General features: G+C 43.5%; 1 protein-coding gene across 12 annotated transcripts in view; it reads left to right on the top strand.

Annotated features, from left to right (window-relative positions):
• The window catches only part of cmss1 (cms1 ribosomal small subunit homolog), a 394,620-nt gene extending 378,790 nt beyond the window's left edge, over positions 1 to 15,830 (top strand). For all 12 annotated transcript variants that reach the window (XM_086007001.1, XM_086007000.1, XM_086006997.1 and 9 more), the window contains 6 exons: positions 550 to 609; positions 4,088 to 4,190; positions 10,588 to 10,648; positions 12,071 to 12,158; positions 14,278 to 14,366; positions 15,616 to 15,830. In XM_086007001.1, coding sequence (XP_085863127.1) covers positions 550 to 609; positions 4,088 to 4,190; positions 10,588 to 10,648; positions 12,071 to 12,158; positions 14,278 to 14,366; positions 15,616 to 15,699 — 485 coding nt within the window. In that variant the 3' untranslated portion in view covers positions 15,700 to 15,830. The remainder of the gene's footprint in view (positions 1 to 549; positions 610 to 4,087; positions 4,191 to 10,587; positions 10,649 to 12,070; positions 12,159 to 14,277; positions 14,367 to 15,615) is intronic.
• The last annotated feature ends 3,875 nt before the right edge of the window (positions 15,831 to 19,705 follow it).

Below are 19,705 nucleotides of genomic sequence, written 5' to 3'. Positions count from 1 at the left end.
AGTTTCAGATTATAACCTCTGCCCCTATTTTTTCAGATGGCAGCTGTTGATGATTCTGTCATTCCCATTTACACCTCTTCTAGACCCATCTTTTGTTCCTTTACTTGTCCCATTACCATCTCCTTTTGCCTTTTACAGTCATACCGTTTGTCATTTAATCTCTCCTCCCTTCCATCCTATCACAAACCTTCCCTTTTGTTCTTTCCTCCCCTCCCCCCTTTCCCTGCCCCTGCACGTGCTTAAATCCTATGATATCTCTAACCTTTTCCAGTTCTGACGAAAGGTCGTCAACCTGAAACGTTAACTCTGTTTCTCTCTGCACAGATGCTGCATTTTCTGTTTTTATTTCAGATTTCCAGCGTCCGCAGTATTTTGCTTTTGGAATATCATTTGTTAGATTGCTGAAATATGAATATAATTTAAAGTAAAACTTCTTTAGTTTAAAATAAGTATTCAGTTACGTGTTTTAAGCCAGCTTATGCATTATGCGATTAAAAAATCCTTATTTAATTTGATAGTCATGGGGGTTTTATTTGTGTGTTTTTTCAGATTCCTGTTTTCTTCAGAGCAATGACCTCACCCATACTCTGTCCTCCTACCTGAAGCAAGGTAAGTGGGTTACATACAGTACTATAATTCAATGCACGTTATACCACGAGTTTGGTCTTAGGAAAAACATGTTTTTTGTCACACCTCCAGACTTGTAATTGTTTGAGAACTTGAAGTTGGTTAGAGAAAATGTAGACTACTGTACAGAACTGCCAGTATGAATAGAATGTGTCCAGGTCGCCAGTGAAATATAATGGAAAATCTTCATCACACTAACTATACATCATTCATGTGTCACTTGTGAATTATCAAAGGGTACAGTAGCCTAATGGTTATGATAGTGGACTAGCAACCCAGAGGTAGTAAATCCAAATCCCACAATGGCAAGTTATGAAATTGAATTCAATAAATCTGGTACTTAGGGAGCACCAGAAAATGGACTGTTGCAAAAACCCAACTGGTTAAATCATGTCCATCAGGGAAGGGAGCCTGCTGCCCCCTCTGGTCTGACTTACATGTGACTGTAGCCCCACATTATATAGTTAACTATTAATGTCTTCAAGGCAGCCAAGAATGGGCAATAAATACTGCCTCCCATATCCCAAAAACAAATTAAAAAAAACTCAAACAAAGGTAAAATACTGTGAATCCTGGAAATCTGAAATAAAAGCAGAAAATGCTGTAAATACTCAGCAGATCAGGCAGCATCTGTGGAGAGAGAAACAGAGTTAAAGTTTCAGGTCGATGACCTTTCATCAGAACATACCCAGTCAGCCATGCGTGTGAAATGTTTATCACAGCTCATAATTGACCCTGGCATACATTTAATATTATTACTACAGTACAGACAATATTCTGCTACTAAATTGTCTCAAAACAACTTCTTCTTAGGCAGTCCCTCGGAACTGAGGATGACTTGCTTTCACATTAAAAAAAGTTCTCAGGTGACTGATGAGTCCAATGCGGGATCTACAGTCTCTGTCACAGGTGGGGCAGACGGTGGTTGAAGGGGCGGGTGGGTGGGGTGCTTGGGTTGACATGCGCTGCTTGCGCTTGGCTTCCGCTTGCTCCCGGCTGAGAGACTTGAGGTGTTCGGCGCCTTCCCAGATGCTTCTCCTCCACTTTGTGCGGTCTTGGGCCAGGGATTCCCAGGTGTCGGTGGGGATGTTGCGCTTTTTCAAGGACACCCTTTTTCAAGGGACACCTGGGGCTCTCTTGCCATGTCGGAGCTCCGAGTAGAGCACTTGTTTTGGGAGTCTCGTATCGGGCATGCGGACGATGTGACCCATCCATCAGAGCTGATTGAGTGTGGTCAAAGCTTCGATGCTGGGGATGTTGGCCTGAGTGAGAATACCATTAGCCTATCCTGCTAATGGATTTGCATGATCTTGCGGAGGCAGCGTTGGTGGTACCTCGCCAGTGCTTTGAGATGCCTGCAGTCATCGCAAGAATCCTCCTCAATCGCCTTCTCCCAGTGGCTGAAGAGCTGCTCCCAGAGTCGCAATGTGGATTTTGCCCACTAAGGGGCACAATGGACATGATCTTCATCCCGTGTCAATTACAAGTGAAATGCAGGGAACAGCACCAACCGTTGTACATGGCCTTCTTTGACCTCACAAAGGCCTTCGACTCTGTCAACCGTGAGGGATTATGGAGTGTCCTCCTCAAATTCGGTTGCCCTCAAAAGTTTGTCACCATCCTCCGCCTGCTTCACGACAACATGCAAGCCGTGATCCTGACCAACGGTTCCACCACAGACCCAATTCACATATGGACCAGGGTCAAGCAAGGCTGTGTCATCGCACCAACGCTCTTCTTGATCTTCCTTGCTGCAATGCTCCATCTCACCCTCAGTAAGCTGGAGTGGAGCTAATTTACAGAACAAATGGGAAACTGTTCTCAAAACTATTGTAATGGTAGCACACTGCCAATTGTTGGCTTGTAGTGGTGTCTCCTCATTTCAATCCTTACTAAAAACAATATACACATAAATAGTTATGACTGTTTATCAGGGAATTTTAAGTTAGTAAAGTTTTACTTCAGTCATTGGATTTTGGAGACAGAGTCAGATGTACAGTATAACAAAAATCCAGCTATTCCACTACTTATGAAAATAAGCATTTGCTTTACCACAATTAATAATCAAATGTAGTGTTTTTTTATACATGGCTCAACTTTACTATAATGTTTGAGCTATCTGACTAAATTCCATTATTTATTTCACACTAGTCTCATAGATATTAGCTGGAATCTATTTAGTATAGATAAAGGAATAACTAAGGGTGCAGTTATACTCCACATTCTGACAATGAAAAGCAGTAATGTGAAAAGTGACAAAACTCAGGTTCCAAATCCTAATTCTGGCTGCGCAAAAGCCAAGCCATGCGAGACCATTGCACAGCACTCAAGTTCATATCAGCTGCAGTGTAACTCCAGCCTAGTGCAAAACCACATTTTAAAAGCGTTCAGGCAGGGACATTTTTGTCATTAGACCTCCTGGAAAGTTTTAAAGCTTTGTTTTGGAATCATTTAATGTTAGGCCAAAGCAGATGCTCCCGCCTGTGCCCTCCTAATGTTGAAATTGTGAGGGAGCAGAGCTCTGCACAAGCATCAAAAGAGCTGTTGTTTCTTCCCTCAATGTCAATCAGACTGAGGTCATTCTTTCAGTTTAATAAGGGTTGCAGCTGTCATACAGTGCTCTCAGCTCAGTAGCTGCAGCATAGGCACAGCATAATCTGATAGAATTGGACCGATTTGCTGTGATTTTATATTGGGTCACGCATCATTCTTTTACTACAGGTTTTTCAAAAGTAAGAATTAAATGTCTCTTCACAGTGTCCTTTACTTGTTTTATGTTGCCCAGTTTCAGTTTAAGATTGTACTTTGTGGAATTTTAAGTTGGAAATGCAAATTGTTGGCTTGTGAAGAATAATGCTCATATAAAAGATGGATAATCATTCACATTCAGTGACCTTTTAGTGTAGCTCAATCTTAACCTTCCTTTCTTAAGTTTAGTAATACTGCAGCAAATAAAATATCTATTGGGATCCTCTGGAGATTCATATATTTCTGTATTTCTGTAGAGAATGAATTTTGGAAATGTACTGCAGTAAATGTTTGCAGACCTACCACATAACTGAAACATGCAGCTTGTTTGAAGGCTACAAAAGCCACTCAGCATTTTAAAATGCTAAACGCCTTATCAGAATTGTAATCCCTTGAATTAAAAAAGTTGAGGGATGATCTAATCGAGGTCTTTAAAATGATTACGGGATTTGAGTGTAATCTGACAGAAATAATAAGCGTCAAAGTATGCATTTGAGGGTTTAAATATTTTTAGAATTTTCTTAATCTAATTTTTTGTTTATTTTAATGTGTTTTTTTTTAAAGTCCTGTACTTGAGTTGATAGGTATTTACCGTGAATTTAGAAGACTTTTGACCATGTTTGAAACTTTTTCCATATAGTATAGATTTGATAAATATACTCAATGTCTGCTATTTAAAAAGATTGTTAAGGGGGTGTCTGTCTATCTACAGTTTGTCCCAAGTGGGTGAAGTTGTGCAAGAACCACACCGAGAAAAAATCTGTGCTGATGTTGATAATATGCAGCTCCGCCCTCCGAGCCCTTGAAGTGATCAGGTAAGGAAAGATCTTTAATGACCTCAGGACATCCAAAGCACTTCACAGCCAACTAATTACTTTTTTTTCCTGAAGTGCAAAAACACTGTTATGTAGGGAAATGTAGCAGCTAATTTGCAGATAACAAGGTTCCACAAATAGTAATGACTAGTTAATCTGTTTTGACAGTGTTGAGTGAGGGATTAAACTTGGTAAAGGCACCAGGCGAACTGCCGTCCTCTTCAAATAGTGCCATGGGATCTTATATGTCCACTGAAAAGGGAGACAGTCCCTCAGTTTAACATCTCATCAATAAAACACTCCTCAGTACTGCACTGAAATGTCAGTCTAAAATATGTACTCAAGTCCTGGAGTGGAGCTTGAGCCCACAGCTTTCTGGCTCAGAGGTAGGCGTGCTCCCGTTGAGCTAAGCTTTTACAAAATTACACCTAGAAACATTTTTACATTAATATAAAAGCCAAATACTGTACTGCGGATGCTGGAAATCTGAAATAAAAACAGAAAATGCTGGAAATACGCAGCAGGTCAGGCAGCAACTGTGGAGAGACAAACAGCTAACGTTTCAGGTCGATGACCTTTCGTTAGAACTTCTGTTTTTATTTCAGCATTTTTACATTACTGCAGTAACTTTTTTTTTGAAGTGCAGTACAATTGTTACTGTAGTGCTGTCAACTTCTTACACACACTAGATGGCAGTTTCCATAAGCAGACTGACTATTCTCTGAACCCAAACCTGGATCTTTATTCACTGCTGTGAATAGAAACATAGAAACATAGAAGGTAGGAGCAGGAGTAGGCTATTCGGCCCCTCGAGCCTGCTCCGCCATTCAATGAGATCATGGCTGATCATCCAAATTCAGTACCCTGTCCCTGCCTTCTCCCCATATCCCTTGATCCCTTTAGCCTTAAGAAATATATCCAACTCCTTCTTGAATATATTTAATGAACTGGCCTCCACCGCCCTCTGTGGCAGAGAATTCCACAGGTTCACCACTCTCTGGGTGAAGAAATTCTTCCTCATCTCAGTCCTAAATGGCTTACCCCTTATCCTTAGACTATGACCCCTAGTTCTGGACTCCCCAGCCATCGGGAACATCCTTCCTGCATCTCGTCTGTCCAGGCCTGACAGAATTTTATAGGTTTCGATGAGATCCCCTCTCAATCTTCTAAACTCCAGTGAGTACAAGCCCAATCGACACAATCTCTCCTCATAGGTCATTCCTGCCATCCCAGGTATCAGCCTGGTGAATCTTCGCTGCACTCCTTCCATGGCAAGAACATCCTTCCTCAGATAAGGCGACCAAAACTGCACACAATACTCAAGGTGCGGTCTCACCAAGGCCCTGTACAACTGCAGCAAGACATCCTTGTTTCTGTACTCGAACCCTCTTGCTATGAAGGCCAACATACCATTTGCCTTCTTAACCGCCTGCTGCACCTGCATGCTTACCTTCAGCGACTGGTGCACAAGAACACCCAGGTCTCTTTGCACTTCCCCTTCTCCCAATCTATTGCCATTCAGATAATAATCTGCCTTTCTGTTTTTGCCACCAAAGTGGATAACCTCACATTTATCCACATTATAGTGCATTTGCCATGTTTCTGCCCAATCACTCAACCTGTCCAGATCGTACTGGAGTTTCACAACATCCTCCTCACAGCATACCCTCCCACCCAGCTTTGTGTCGTCTGCAAATTTGGAGATACTACATCCAATTCCCTCGTTCAGATCATTAATATAGTGAACAGCTGGGGTCCTAGGACCGATCCTTGCGGTACCCCACTAGTCACTGCCTGCCACTCGGAAAACAACCCGTTTATTCCAACTCTTTGCTTTCAATCCAAGTCAATACCTTGCCCCCAATCTCATGTGCCTTAATTTTGCAAGCTAATCTCTTATGCGGGACCTTATCGAAAGCCTTCTGAAAGTCCAAATACACCACATCCACTGGTTCTCCCTTATCTATTTTACCAGTTACATCCTCAAAAAATTCCAGTAGATTAGTCAAGCACGATTTACCCTTTGTAAATCCATGTTGACTTTGTCCGATCCCGTCGCTGCTCTCCAAGTGCTCTGCTATTACATCTTTTATAATGGACTCTAGCATTTTCCCCACTACCGATGTCAGGCTATAATTCCCCGCTTTTTCTTTACCACCTTTTTTGAATAGTGGGGTAACATTAGCTACCCTCCAATCCATGGGTACTGTTCCAGAGTCTATCGAGTTCTGGAAGATGACCAGCAATGCATCTACTATCTCCAGGGCCACTTCCTTAAGTACCCTAGGATGTAGATTGTCAGGCCCTGGGGATTTATCGGCCTCCAATCCCGTCAACTTCCCCAACACCATTTCCCTACAAATACTGATTTCTTTCAGTTCCTCCCTCTCATTAGTTCCTATATTCCCCGACATCTCTGGGAGGTTATTTGTGTCCTCCTTCGTGAAGACAGAACCAAAATATGTATTTAATTGGTCTGCCATTTCTTTGTTCCCTATTATAAATTCCCCTGATTCTGACTGTAAGGGACCTACGCTTGACTTCACCAATCTTTTTCTCTTCACATATCTATAAAAGCTTTTACAGTCAGTTTTTATGTTCCCTGCAAGCTTACTTTCATAATCTATTTTCCCCTTCTTAATTAATCCCTTTGTCCTCCTTTGCTGAATCCTAAACTGCTCCCAATCCTCAGGTTTGCTGCTTTTTTTGGCCAATTTATGTGTCCTCTCTTTGGATCTTATGTTATCCCTAATTTCCCTTGTTAGCCACGGTTGAGTCACCTTTTTTGATTTATTTTTATGCCAAACTGTGATAAACAAATTCTGTAGTTCATCCATGTGATCTTTGAATGTTTGCCATTGCCTATCCACCGTCATCCCTTTGAGTGACATTACCCAATCAATCCTACGCAACTCGCGTCTCATACCATCATAGTTCCCTTTATTTAAATTCAGGACCTTAGTCTCTTAGTCAACTACTTCACTCTCCATCTTAATGAAGAATTCTATCATATTATGATCGCTCCGACCCAAGGGGCCTCGCACAACAAGATTGCTAATTAATCCTTGCTCATTGCATAATACCCAGTCTAAGATGGCCTGATCCCTAGTTGGTTCCTCGACATATTGGTCCAGGAATTCCTCCTCTACAGTATTGTTACTAATTTGGTTAGCCCAATCTATATGTAGATTAAAGTCACCCATGATGACTGCTGTGCCCTTATTGCACGCTTCTCTAATTTCCCTTTTAATGCCATCCCCAACATCTGCATTACTGTTTGGGGGGTCTATACACCACTCCCACTAATGTTTTCTGCCCTTTGGTATTTCTCAGTTCTACCCATACAGATTCCACATCATCACAGCTAATATCTTTCCTTACAGTTGTGTTAATCCCCTCTTTAACCAGCAATGCTACCCCACCTCCTTTTCCTTTTTGCCTATCTTTCCTGAATATTGAATACCCCTGGATGTTGAGTTCCCAGCCTTGGTCCCCCTGGAGCCATGTTTCTGTAATTCCAATCATATCATATTCATTTACCTCTATTTGCGCTGCTAATTCATCCACCTTATTACGAATGTTCCTTGCATTAAGGCACAAAGCCTTCAGGCTTGTTTTTTAACGCTCTTAGACCTTTTAGAATTATTATTTACTGTGGCCATGTTTGTTTTAAACCCATGATTTCTCTGATTGCCACCTTTGGTTTTTCTCCTTCTTGTCTTTTGCTTCTATCCTTGTTTCCCTTTCCTTTGTCTCCCTGCTCAGGTTCCCAACCCCCTGCCATTTTAGTTTAAACCCTCCCCCACAGCATTAGCAAACACTTCCCCAAGGACATCGGTCCCGGTCCTGCCCAGGTGCAGACCGTCCGGTTTGTACTGGTTCCACCTCCCCCAGAACCGGTTCCAATGACCTAGGAATTTGAATCCCTCCCCCTTGCACCATTCCTCTAGCCATGTATTCATTTGAAGTATCCTTCTATTTCTACTCTGACTAGCACATGGCACTGGTAGCAATCCTGAGATTACTACCTTTGAGGTCCTATTTTTAAATTTACCTTCTAACTCCCTATATTCAGCTTTTAGGACCTCATCCCGTTCTTTACCTATATCGTTGGTGCCTATATGCACCACGACAACTGGCTGTTCACCCTCCCTTTCCAAAATTTTCTGCAGCTTCTCTGAGACATCCTTGACCCTTGCACCAGGGAGGCAACACACCATCCTGGAGTCTCGTTTGCTGCCGCAGAAACGCCTATCTATTCCCCTTACAATAGAATCCCCTATCACTATAGCTCTACCCTTTTTCCTCCCGTCCTGTGCAGCAGAACCACCCCTGGTGCCAGGAGGTTGGCTGCTGCTGCCTTCCCCTGTTAAGCCATCCCCCCACAACAGTATCCAAAACGGTATAACTGTTCGAGAGGGGGATGACCCCAGGGGATTCCTGCACTACCTGCCTGCGCCTAGTACTCTGCCTGATGGTCACCCATTCCCTTTCTCCCTGTGCAACCTTTACCTGCGGTGTGACCACCTCCCTGAACGTGCTATCCATGACTTCCTCAGCCTCGCGAATGCTCCAATATCTATCCATCCGCTGCTCCAGTGCCACAATGCGGTCTGTCAGTAGCTTCAGCTGGACACACTTCCCGCACATGTGGTCGTCAGGGACACAGGAAGTGTCCCTGATTTCCCACATAGCGCAGGAGGAGCAAACTACGGGGCTGAGCTGTCCTGACATGACTTACCCTTTACTTCCTTTAAATTAACTTAAATTTTTGGTTACCAGCAGCCCCCGCTACACCTCAGAGCTTAGAAACTATAACCCACAAAGTTTAAGTTTGGAGAAAAAAAAGGAGAAAGAGAGAAATACTCACGAACCAATCACTTACCTGCTTTCTGGTGATGTCACACTTTGATTACTTTTTACCTCTCTCTCCCGCTGCTGAATTAGTAAGCCTCGCTGCTCCTTTTATGCCGCGCTCCTCACACCCAGGTCTGCTCCGCCGCTCTGGTCGGGCCTCGCTGCTCGCAGCTCCTTTTATGCCGTGCTCCTCACACCCAGGTCTGCTCCGCCGCTCTGGTCGGGCCTCGCTGCTCCTTTTATGCCGCGCTCCTCACACCCAGGTCTGCTCCGCCGCTCTGGTCGGTCCTCGCTGCTCGCTGCTCCTTTTAAGTGGCGCTCCTCACACCCAGATCCGCTCCGCCGCTCTGGTCGGGTCTCGCTGCTCCTTGTAAGTGGCGCTCCTCAAAGCCAGGTCCGCTCCGCCGCGAGTTAGCTTGACCAGCTTCAGCCTAATTTGATGCCCGCAGCTGGTGGCATTTAAATGAGGTCTGAAGTTGGATTTTGCTTGGGCCTCAGGTCTGCATGTGGAGTTGTCGCTCCACTCATTTTACCCACATTTTGGGCACAACTAGAATTTCCCGGCCCCAGTACCATCGTGTTGCCTTACTCTGTATCCTGTCAATGTAATAATATCTTTCCTATAATCAGTGAAGATAATGGGTGTGATGAGCTAAATAGCCTCACAGTCAGTTGATATTTAACTCTTACCTTGGCCTTAGGGAGGGTGCAGAAAAGATTTACAAGAATGGTTCCAGGAATGAGGGATTTCAGTTACGTGGATATACTGGAGAAGCTGGGGTTGTTCTCCTTAGAGCAGAGAAAGTTGAGAGGAGATTTGATAGAGGTGTTCAAAATCATGAGGGGGTCTAGACAGAGTAGATAGAGAAACTGTTCCCATTGGCAGAAGGGCCGAGAACCAGAGGACACAGATTTAAGGTGATTGGCAGAAGAACCAAAGGCAACATGAGGAAAAACTTTTTTACACAGCGAGTGGTTAAGATCTGGAATGCACTGCCTGAAAGGGTGGTGGAGGCAGATTCAATCGTGGCTTTCAAAAGGGAATTGGATAAGTACCTGAAGGAAAAAAATTTGCAAGGCTACAGGGAAAGGGCAGGGGAGTGGGACTAGCTGAAGTGCTCTTGCAGAGAGTCGGCACGGGCTTGACGGGCCGAATGGCCTCATTCTGTGCTGTAATCATTCTATGATTCTGCAGACCAGGTTCTGATGTGAGGCTCTGTCACTTGGACATAGTACTGATGGGTCACTGCCAACCAAGGAACCCCAGGATGAGCTGCTGGTTTCTGGAAGGGGACTGGTAATGGGAGAAAACTGGAGGAGAAGAAAAGGCAAATTGTGTTTGGGTAGAAAGAATGTTCACTTCACACAGTGCAAAGTTCTCTGTTATAATAACATGTGGTATATCTTCCCCCCACTTTTGCTCCTGTACACTTAACATGCTTGCACAACATACCTCTCTGAGCTTTTTAAATGCAGGCTTTAACCCAATTAAAGTAAACAGGCTATGACTGCAGTGATTGTATCTTATTTGTTTTGGCAGACTGATTACAGCTTTTAAAGGTGACTGTAAGACTCTAAAATTGTTTGCAAAGCATATAAAGGTAAGCATGAATCTCATTAGAATTTGCATTATTTCAGCGAACTTTTAATAGGTGATCACGAGGGTTCATTTTACTTTATTTGATGGACTGAGTGTGATCTGATAAAATAATTTGGTAGCAACTACTTGTGTGCATCTAATGGCCACTAACAAAAGAAGCCCTTGCTCGTTTTTAACAAAATGTAGTAGAACTTTATTATCACAACCATTTCCTCCACTCCATTATAGTCTACAGAGGAACCCAACCCTCGCTTAAATGAGCATTTGATAACACAAGCTATTTTTCCAGGTCCAATCAGCGAACAATAAACAGGGTGTACAAAATGTAATGTTTTCAGTCCATATTTGGTGCCGCTCTGTGTCCCAGTTTCATTTGAAAAGTTAATATTGGATAGTACAGGTGGCTCAGAAATAAATGTGGCAGAATCCTCAAGACACATAAAAGTAAATCTATCAGCAGTCACAGAGAATTTAAGAAATAGTCACCCTAAATGAATTCTTTTCACTTTTTCAAAGCAGCAACTGATGACTAATTTAATGAGAAAATAGTATGAAAACTTTACTTGACACAGTGGGAGAGAAATTGGTCCCCGTCGCGATTGGACGAAAAATAGCTTGGGGGACCAATATCCGGGCATGATCCCGCGTGTCCAATCTCACTCAGAAGTGTGCCTGCCAGCTGCCGAATTGGAAGCCAGCAACTTCCAAATGTTCAGGGCACCCGCCTGAAATAGGCATTAGGCCCCTAGTGCATGCTAATCAGGGCCATGATGCCTGTTTCAGGAAATTGGCCCATCAGCTGCACGGAGTATGCGCCACGCGGGCTCTACTCCGTTTTTCTGGGTCTATAGCGACCTGACCAGCGGTCCTCAAAAGTTTACTTTTTGTTACATGCATTTATGTGGAGCCAGGAGGAGCAGGAATTCTTCTCCTGACCCTACAACAATACTGCGAGCCACTACCGGCCCGGGTTCGACCCCTCCCCTTTGCCTCCGCACCCACCCTGGATTTGGAGCCAGCTAAATTTTGCAATTCGGTAAGCTGCACCGTGTTGCCCAATTGGCGCCTGCAGCTTGCTTGTTTTATGGAAATGAGGCCCGAGGCCCAATTTCCAGCGAGCCTTGGGCTGATCTCTTCAGGAGTGACACCCGTTTTGCGCTGGTTTCCGGTGCTAACCGAATTTCTCAGCCATTGTTTGTATCAGCACAACAAGGATTCCAGGTATTTATTCCATTTTTGCTGCTAATCTCGCTTACTTGCCAGTATTAGTGACATCAGTGGCATGTCAGTTATCCGTTGATCACCCACAAGTGAAACAAGATATTTTTTGAATAACATGTCTGTCTGGATGTTTACAATCTGCATCTACTTTCTAGTGTTACAATTTATTACAGGAACTAATCCTGTTCATTTTCTCATCCAGGTAGAAGAACAGATAAAATGGCTCGCCAAGGGGGTCATACATCTAGGTGTAGGAACACCAGGACGTATTAGAAACCTGATAGAGCGAGGTAGAAAATGCTACGCTGTTTAATTCAGTCTGTTTTTACGTCTTCAGTCTATTCAGAGAGTTAATCAGTGGTTATTTTGCATACACTTAAGGGATGATTTTAACCCTTCCCATCCTGTGGGCATTAGTTAAAATCGCCCGTGGGACTCGCCCACCGACATCCCTCAGGCTGCGATTTTAACCTGCTCTTCTGGCAGGTGAGAATGACGTCCACCGGTAACCAGCGGGCTCATTTTTTAAATATGCAAACCTGTCGCAACTGCTATTTTAACTGTGGGCCTGAGCGGGAAAGTGTTTGGGTTTTTCCACCAGGCCAGCCTAGCGGGAAGAAGAGTCCAGGCCCAAAGAGGTAAGATTAAACACTTTTTAAAAATAATATTACTTGTGGAACCAGGAGACGTCGGAGTGCTCCTTCAGGCCCCACAAGGAAAGTTTAAGCCTCCCTGCCCCAGGGTTTCCACTCACTCCTACCCCCTCCGCCCCCCCCCCCCACCCCCGCTCCCACCGATCGCAAACCTCTCCCGAAATTCCCTCCCTGCAACTTACCAGCGGCCACCCGCTGACTGACATTGCGCACTCACCCGCCGGCCAGTCAGCGCTTCCTGCCAGTTTCAGGCCAAAAATCTCCCGGGCCTCATGCTGCTGCATTCTTGTTCTTGCAAGAATTCCTACCTATTGTATGCAGAGGCCAGAATCATGGCCATTAACACTAGGAGAGCCTTTGATGATGAAGGGTCCTCTGTCTGGTCCATTGGCAGCCCCACTAAGGTAGGAACGATCTGAGGGAAGTGGGCGGGAGGGAGAGGGAATGAATGGCCAATAAAGGGTGGAGGAATGGATGGCAATGAAGGAGGAAATAGATGATAATGAAGGAGCGGGAAAGGGGAGAGGAAAATGAACAACCATGAAGGAGAGAGGAAAATGGATGGCAATGGTTGTGGGATGGGGTGAAAGAGAATTGAGCAGAAGCCAGGCCTATGCTTTGGGGTGGATGGAGAATGCTACCATTAACTGATAGGGAGTGAGGGGGTGGGGAAGAGAGAATGAGGCAGAAGCTGGGAGCTTTGCTTTGGGGTGGGGATTTTGGAGAATGCTCCCATTAACTGATGGGGAGTGGGGAAGGAGAGTGCCAGAATCAGCTGGGGGTGAGGGGAAAGAGTGCCAACTTGAACAGAAGATGGAGGATAAGTGTGATAGCTTTGAGGGGAGTGGAAGATGTGTACGAGCGTGAATGGGGTTGGAGGCGAGAAGAGTCCCAGGCTGAATTGAGGGAGGAGAAGAGTTCCAATATGAATTTTGGGATAGGTGGAAGAGGAGAGTGTCTCTGAAAAGTTGGGGAGTTAAATTTTGTGTCTTCAACATTTGTCTTTGTCCCTTCAGGCTTATATGCATTGGACGCAAAAAAAAAATACAAATGAAGGAATATTGGCACACCGACAGTTAAAATTGCAATCCCTGTAGCTATTTGTTTTCGCACATCTTGGGTTTAGAAATTAAGGCTTATTCTGAGGTGTTGTGCCAGAATTGAAATATAAACTGACTGAAATAAACAAGGCAAAATTAAGTCATGTCTATGTTTCAGTCTGTCAAGACTGTACACGCAAAGTCTGGTTTATTACTATATAATTACACCTTAAATTATGTTTTATTTTAATTTGAATTCAGCATAGACTGAATTGTTGTCATTATACCCACAACCTGTGATAGAATTTATTTTAAAGGGGAAACAGATGCAACTAAATTTCCCCAAACCCCAAAATGTTATAAAGGACAATTACTGTACTGGTACTTGTGCCTTTCATTTGTCCCTTGTAACAGTTTGTCTACTTCAGAATTGCTGCTTAGAGAGAGTCTGGAAGCAGACATTTTGTATACTTCTCTCCTATGGTCATGACATCACAGTATTCCACATCAGTGACATTATGAATAGAAATAGTGGGGTTCAGGGCAGCCTTCACCATTTATGATGTTACCGGACAGGAACTGCACACTTACATAAGGGACGATTTTATTAAAATTAATCAGCTCACAAGACTACTTATAATTAGCAGTTCAATACTGAAGTGATGACAATCAGTATAACTAATAATTGTGAATGTTAACTCTTTCCTATTGTTCAGACGGACTCAGTCTGCAGTCTTTGAAGTATGTAATCCTTGATTGGAATTGGCGTGATCAGAAGCTTAGAAGATTCATGGATATTCCAGAGGTATTTATAACTTCCCAAACTACCCATGAACAGACATGCTTATATACAAGTGTGAATAAAATACCTGCCTCCAGTATGTGCGTTATCTAATATCTTCCAATTTATTGAAAGTATCACATTCATATGTCATCCTGCACAGACTGCAGATGAATTAGATCCAATTCAGGAAGTTGTCTATAATTTGTTTGAAAATGTTATTCATATTATAAATATATAATTTAACATCTGGCACAATTTTCAGCTGTAGAAATAATTATTCAGCAAGCACAACTGGCTAATGAAGCCCTAAATCATAATTTATTTTCTATATCAGTGTAGCTGATAAATCTATCCATAGCAAGTAAAACTAAATTGAGATGTCGAAGATTTATTTTGTTACAAGAAGAATATGGTGCATCTTACTAACGTGTTAAGTTAAAAGTCTTTGCCAATGTGTTACCAATCTAATTTTAAAGTAATTTACGTGCAGAATATTATACAAAGGAGAAATGCTCCATTGAGTTAACCTGTCATTTTTATGTAATGGAACGAAAATTGGGCAAGTTCTACAATGGGTCAGCGGTCTGCTCTGCCAGAATACTGCCCAGGAGATGAAGCTGAAAATCTATTATGAACTTATAAATCACAGCACCACTCCTGACAATTTAGGAGGAGTGGTTACTGATGTCATTTGGCAGGTATCAAAGCAGTGGCTTACATTTAATCCACAAGTCTAGGTACCATCTCAGAATCAATAGATTTGAAATGGATGCTGGTTTGTGTTGGGGGGCAGGTACTTGGCAGAGAGGCTTTTTTTTAAGTTAAGAAAACTGAGTCAGGTGGAGGAACTGAGATTGACAAAAGTTTATAGCATTTGTTTTCTGTTTCAGAGCATTGCTCGTCGACTACTTAGTGCAAAACAGAACTGCTCAGGAGTATCTGGGTTAGATTTCAAAAACTGAAATAACTCCCCCAATATAAAGCTAATATATGCTTCCTTTATATATATAGATGTATGTATATATTATATGAGCTAATCATTCCCTGTAGACATTATGAGCTAATCATATATATATGTATTATTTGAACTAATCATTCACTATATATAAGATCAGTGAATCATTCTCTTAATATATTAAATGAGCTAGTCATTTTCTGCATATAGTTGATTATTACCTGTATCTTATAGAAACTGATCATTTTCTGTATAAGATTAGAAGCTAATACTCTGTGTATAATTTAGAGCTAAATCATATTCTATATACTTCAGGTGAAACAGGAAACATTGAAGCTGCTGGAAACGAGTGTCATACCTGTCTGTAAAAGTGGATCTGTGAAACTGGGCCTCTTCTAATACCAATTATTCTCTGCCAAAGATGGACCTCATTTGTTGATTTACTCCTTTTGGAAGCAGACAATTTGACTTTTTGTTATTTTAAATTGCACATTTAATCCTGAATTTAATAAAATGTATAACATTCTTAATAGCTTGTCTGATTTTATAGCCTTTTTACACTTTGTAACAGTACATTTGGTTTTATCTTCAAGTATTATTCTGATACCAACATTTTAAAGTAATGTTTTACCGCTCAGAATTGAGTTCACATTTAGATACTTGCTCAGAAGTTCAGGCACATAAAATTAGAAATCAAAGTATTTAGAACCAACTCCAGTATAAATATTCCTAGTCTAGATGAAGTCCTCAAAAGAGTCACATAATTTAATATATAACTTTGAAAGTATCAAAGATTTTCATATTCCAAAGCAGAGCAGAAAGCCTTGTGAATCATTGGTGGTATCCCATTCATCTGTGAAACTATGAAAAAAGAGGCCTTGTTTCAGGAGAAAACAGTAATTTGGAAAAAACAGATAATATAACTTACAAACAGCAGTAACGTGCAGCATGGACCCCTTTACTTAGCAGCAAGAGTGCTCTGCCAATTCTATTCATAATTGGACTGATCTGCATTAGTATTGGAACCTTCCTGCTTTTAATAGCCAATACTGTAAAATAATTTAAGATTTGTGCAGTAATTGCATTTTAAGAAGTCTTTCCCACTAGAAATGTATTTTTTAAATAAATGTGTCCAAGTGAATGCTTAGAATAAACTTAGCTTTTGGGTTTTATGTATACACCTTCTTGAATGGTCTTGTCATTCGCGCTGGGTAAAGTAGCCAAGTCTAAGGCTGTGAAATTTGCACCTTAGCGGCGGCTGATGAGGCCGGTGTCGGAGAAAAAATGGTCGGCGCCTCGTTTCCACCCACTTCTGGCGGATCCCGCAGTGGTCGCCATTTTGGGCAGGTCGACAGCATGGCCGTAGCCTGCGCTCGCTAGAGAAATGGTAATGAGGCAGATCGTGATGTCAATCCATGTGCAACGCTGATTTGACGCACGACCTGCCATTTTCGACGTCCCCGATCCATTCAATGCCCTCTCCAAATCACGAACAGCTGAACATGCATTCAGCAGCAGGAAGGACCCCCCACTAGCGCTATTTAAAGGCATCAGCAACAACTTGCAGCTGACTTTTTCATTTGTACTGGCTCTGTGTAAGTTTGTGCAACTATTTGGAACTTTCTACAGTTATTTAACGTTGGTGAGGTGATGGGGAGCAGTGCTGCAAGTGGAGAATGCCTTGCTTCTGATTTAAAGGGTTCTGCTCACACCACTTGCTCCCAGTCATGGGGGCACTACTTGCAGTCTCCCTCGCGCTGGAGTATAACAGGGAGATGGAGCAGAGGCAGCGAAGAAGAGGACAAGCTGCTCGCAGAGGGAGGAGGAGGAGGGGCAGAAGGGCTCTCAGTAGGAGGCCTTATCCACCTAGGGTCTTCCGAGAGCACTTCTACCTGCACTTAAGCCAGGAGCAGTGTATTAGGAGGCTCTGCTTCACTAAGGAGGTGGTCACAGAACTCTGCCACTTCCTGGAACCAGACCTGCAGCCAGAGTGCAGAGCGCTGGCAGTGGCTCTCAATTTCTTCGCCACCAAGTCCTTCCAATCAGGAGGAGGAGACATAGCTAACATCTCCCATCCATCGTTGCATCCGGGAGGTCACAGAGGCTCTGTACGCCGGGAGAAGGGACTTCATTGTCTTCTCTTTGAACAGAGAGAAGCAGAAGGAGCACAAATGTAGCTTTGCCAGGATATGGGGCTTCCCTATGGTGCAGGGTGCCATCGACTATACACGTGGCTTTGCAGGCACTGCATAGCAATCCTGAGATGTATCACAACCGTAAAGACTATCACTCACTTAATGTGCAGTTGGTGTGTGACCACGCCATCATGATAGTGTTTGCCCATTATCCTGGCAGCAGTCATGATGCTTTCATCCTGCGCCAGCCCGGTGTGCCAGTAATCTTCCAGCCATCACGTCAAACCCGAGGGTGGTTGCTCGGAGACCAGGGCTATCCGCTCTACATCTAGCTGATGACTCCCCTTCGCAACCCCACCACTTGTGGCCAGCACTCATATAATGAGAGCCACGCTGCCATGAGGAATCTCATTGAGCAGACCATTGGGGTTCTGAAGCAACAGTTCTGCTGCCTTGACCATTCGGGTAGAGCCCTCCAGTACACGCCAGAGCAGGTGTCTCATTTCGTGGCGGTCTGCTGCATCCTCCACAACTTGACCATCATGAGGGCGGATCCCCATGCCACCACGGGTTCCGCGACCGCCTCAGCAGAAGAGGGGAGGAGGCAAGCAGCAGATCCCCGTTCCAGACGGGCTGTCCGTGAGTGCATCATCAGAATCCGGTTTTCCTGATCCCCACTTTACCATCCCTCTGTCATGGAACATCACAGTGTTCTCTTGGGCACAAAGTTGAAATGAGAGCCACCACAAAACAAACATTCCAAACATAATTTATAAATTTATAAATTAATCAATGCAAAACTACACGACGTCAACTAATCACACTTGTGCATTCCCTTAATGTCTGTCTTTCGAGTCCCTTTGCCTATCCTAGTGCTCCTACACAGTGCTACCCCAGTGGCAGCAGCATGGCTGGTGGAAGGCTGCTGACTTTCCATGGGGGAGACTGCAGATAGCCTTGCATGATGACCTCGAACAGCTCTGGGCCTAGAAGGCCCGGCAGTAGACTGCAGCACCTCGGCATAGTGGCAACAGTCTGAGCTGGCTTGCTGACGGGCAGCAGCAAGGGCACTGGCGGAGTGGCGGGGTGAGAGTAGGAATGCTGTCATCCACTGCCACTTCCCTAGGGTGGTGCCTCAGCATTCCTAGCCATCTGTTGGAGCACAGATTGCTAGACTGCTGTGAGACCCTGCAAGCCCCTTTCCACACTCGTAAACCCGCCATGATGGCATCAGTCTGAGTATGTGTGGCAGCAAGTTGAGCTTGCATGAGCGCAGTCTGAGCTTCCACTGCAGCACTGAGATGTTGGGGCACTTCCACTTGTGCTGCAATGGAACCTGCGACATCGCCTATCACACGCAGCATCATGGTGGGGTCCACAAGTGTCCTAATGGAATTGCCCATTGTAATATATGTGGGTAGAACAAATGAAGGACAGAGACACAATGAGTTGCTAGTCCACATGCTTGTTTATTAGACCAGAGCGAATTGAGCATGCTCATAACAAGCCATGTGACAAACCATGTGAAAATATATTGCACTGCTTTCCCCTTAAAAAAATGTACATATTCCCCTCTCAAATACAACAAAACTATGATCCCACCTTTCCCAACGTTACCTGTACCACATAACAAAAACTCTTGGCTTTTTTTCTTTTAAATGAACTACAAATCCAGTTTAATAACAGGTTTGCAGAGCCTTCCTGATCTCCTTAAAGAATGTTTTGGTGTTGAACCAATTTTCGGGCTGTTGTGTTCTGGTTCCGAACTCAAAGATGATCCTGTTTCTATCTCAGACTTGTTTGAACATGGTACTTCAGTTTATGAAGTCTGAACTGAGTCAAACTCATGTATGAGTTCATGATCAAATGGTTCAAGATCATGTCTTGGTTCATCTCTAGCAGAGATCATTTGATCTGCATGAACACTTCAGATGTTGTCACCAATTTCAACCAAATATCTCTTGGTTCCACCAACCTCTACTGTGGTTCCTACATCCCACTTGTGTGAACTCGACTTTCCAGGGGGACTGAGAACACGAACACACTCGTTTTGTTTAAAAACTGCATTCTTTCTGATTGCTGTCATAACGTTTCTGACTCAGCTGTTTCTGTTCAACTCTTGAGGCCAAATTTGATTGAACAAGACTCAATCATGTTCTCAATCTCCTCTTCATCAAGAGTTCTGCTGGGGTATATCTAATTGTAGTGTGCGGAGTAGTTCTGTACTTCAGCAAGAAATTTGCCAAACGTTGCTTCATGCTGAGTCACGA

Source organism: Somniosus microcephalus, chromosome 14 (assembly GCF_052327205.1).
Source record: "Somniosus microcephalus isolate GS21.2 chromosome 14, FLI_Smic_1.0, whole genome shotgun sequence".
Taxonomy (NCBI): domain Eukaryota; kingdom Metazoa; phylum Chordata; class Chondrichthyes; order Squaliformes; family Somniosidae; genus Somniosus; species Somniosus microcephalus.
This window is presented reverse-complemented; position numbering and strand designations above follow the sequence as displayed.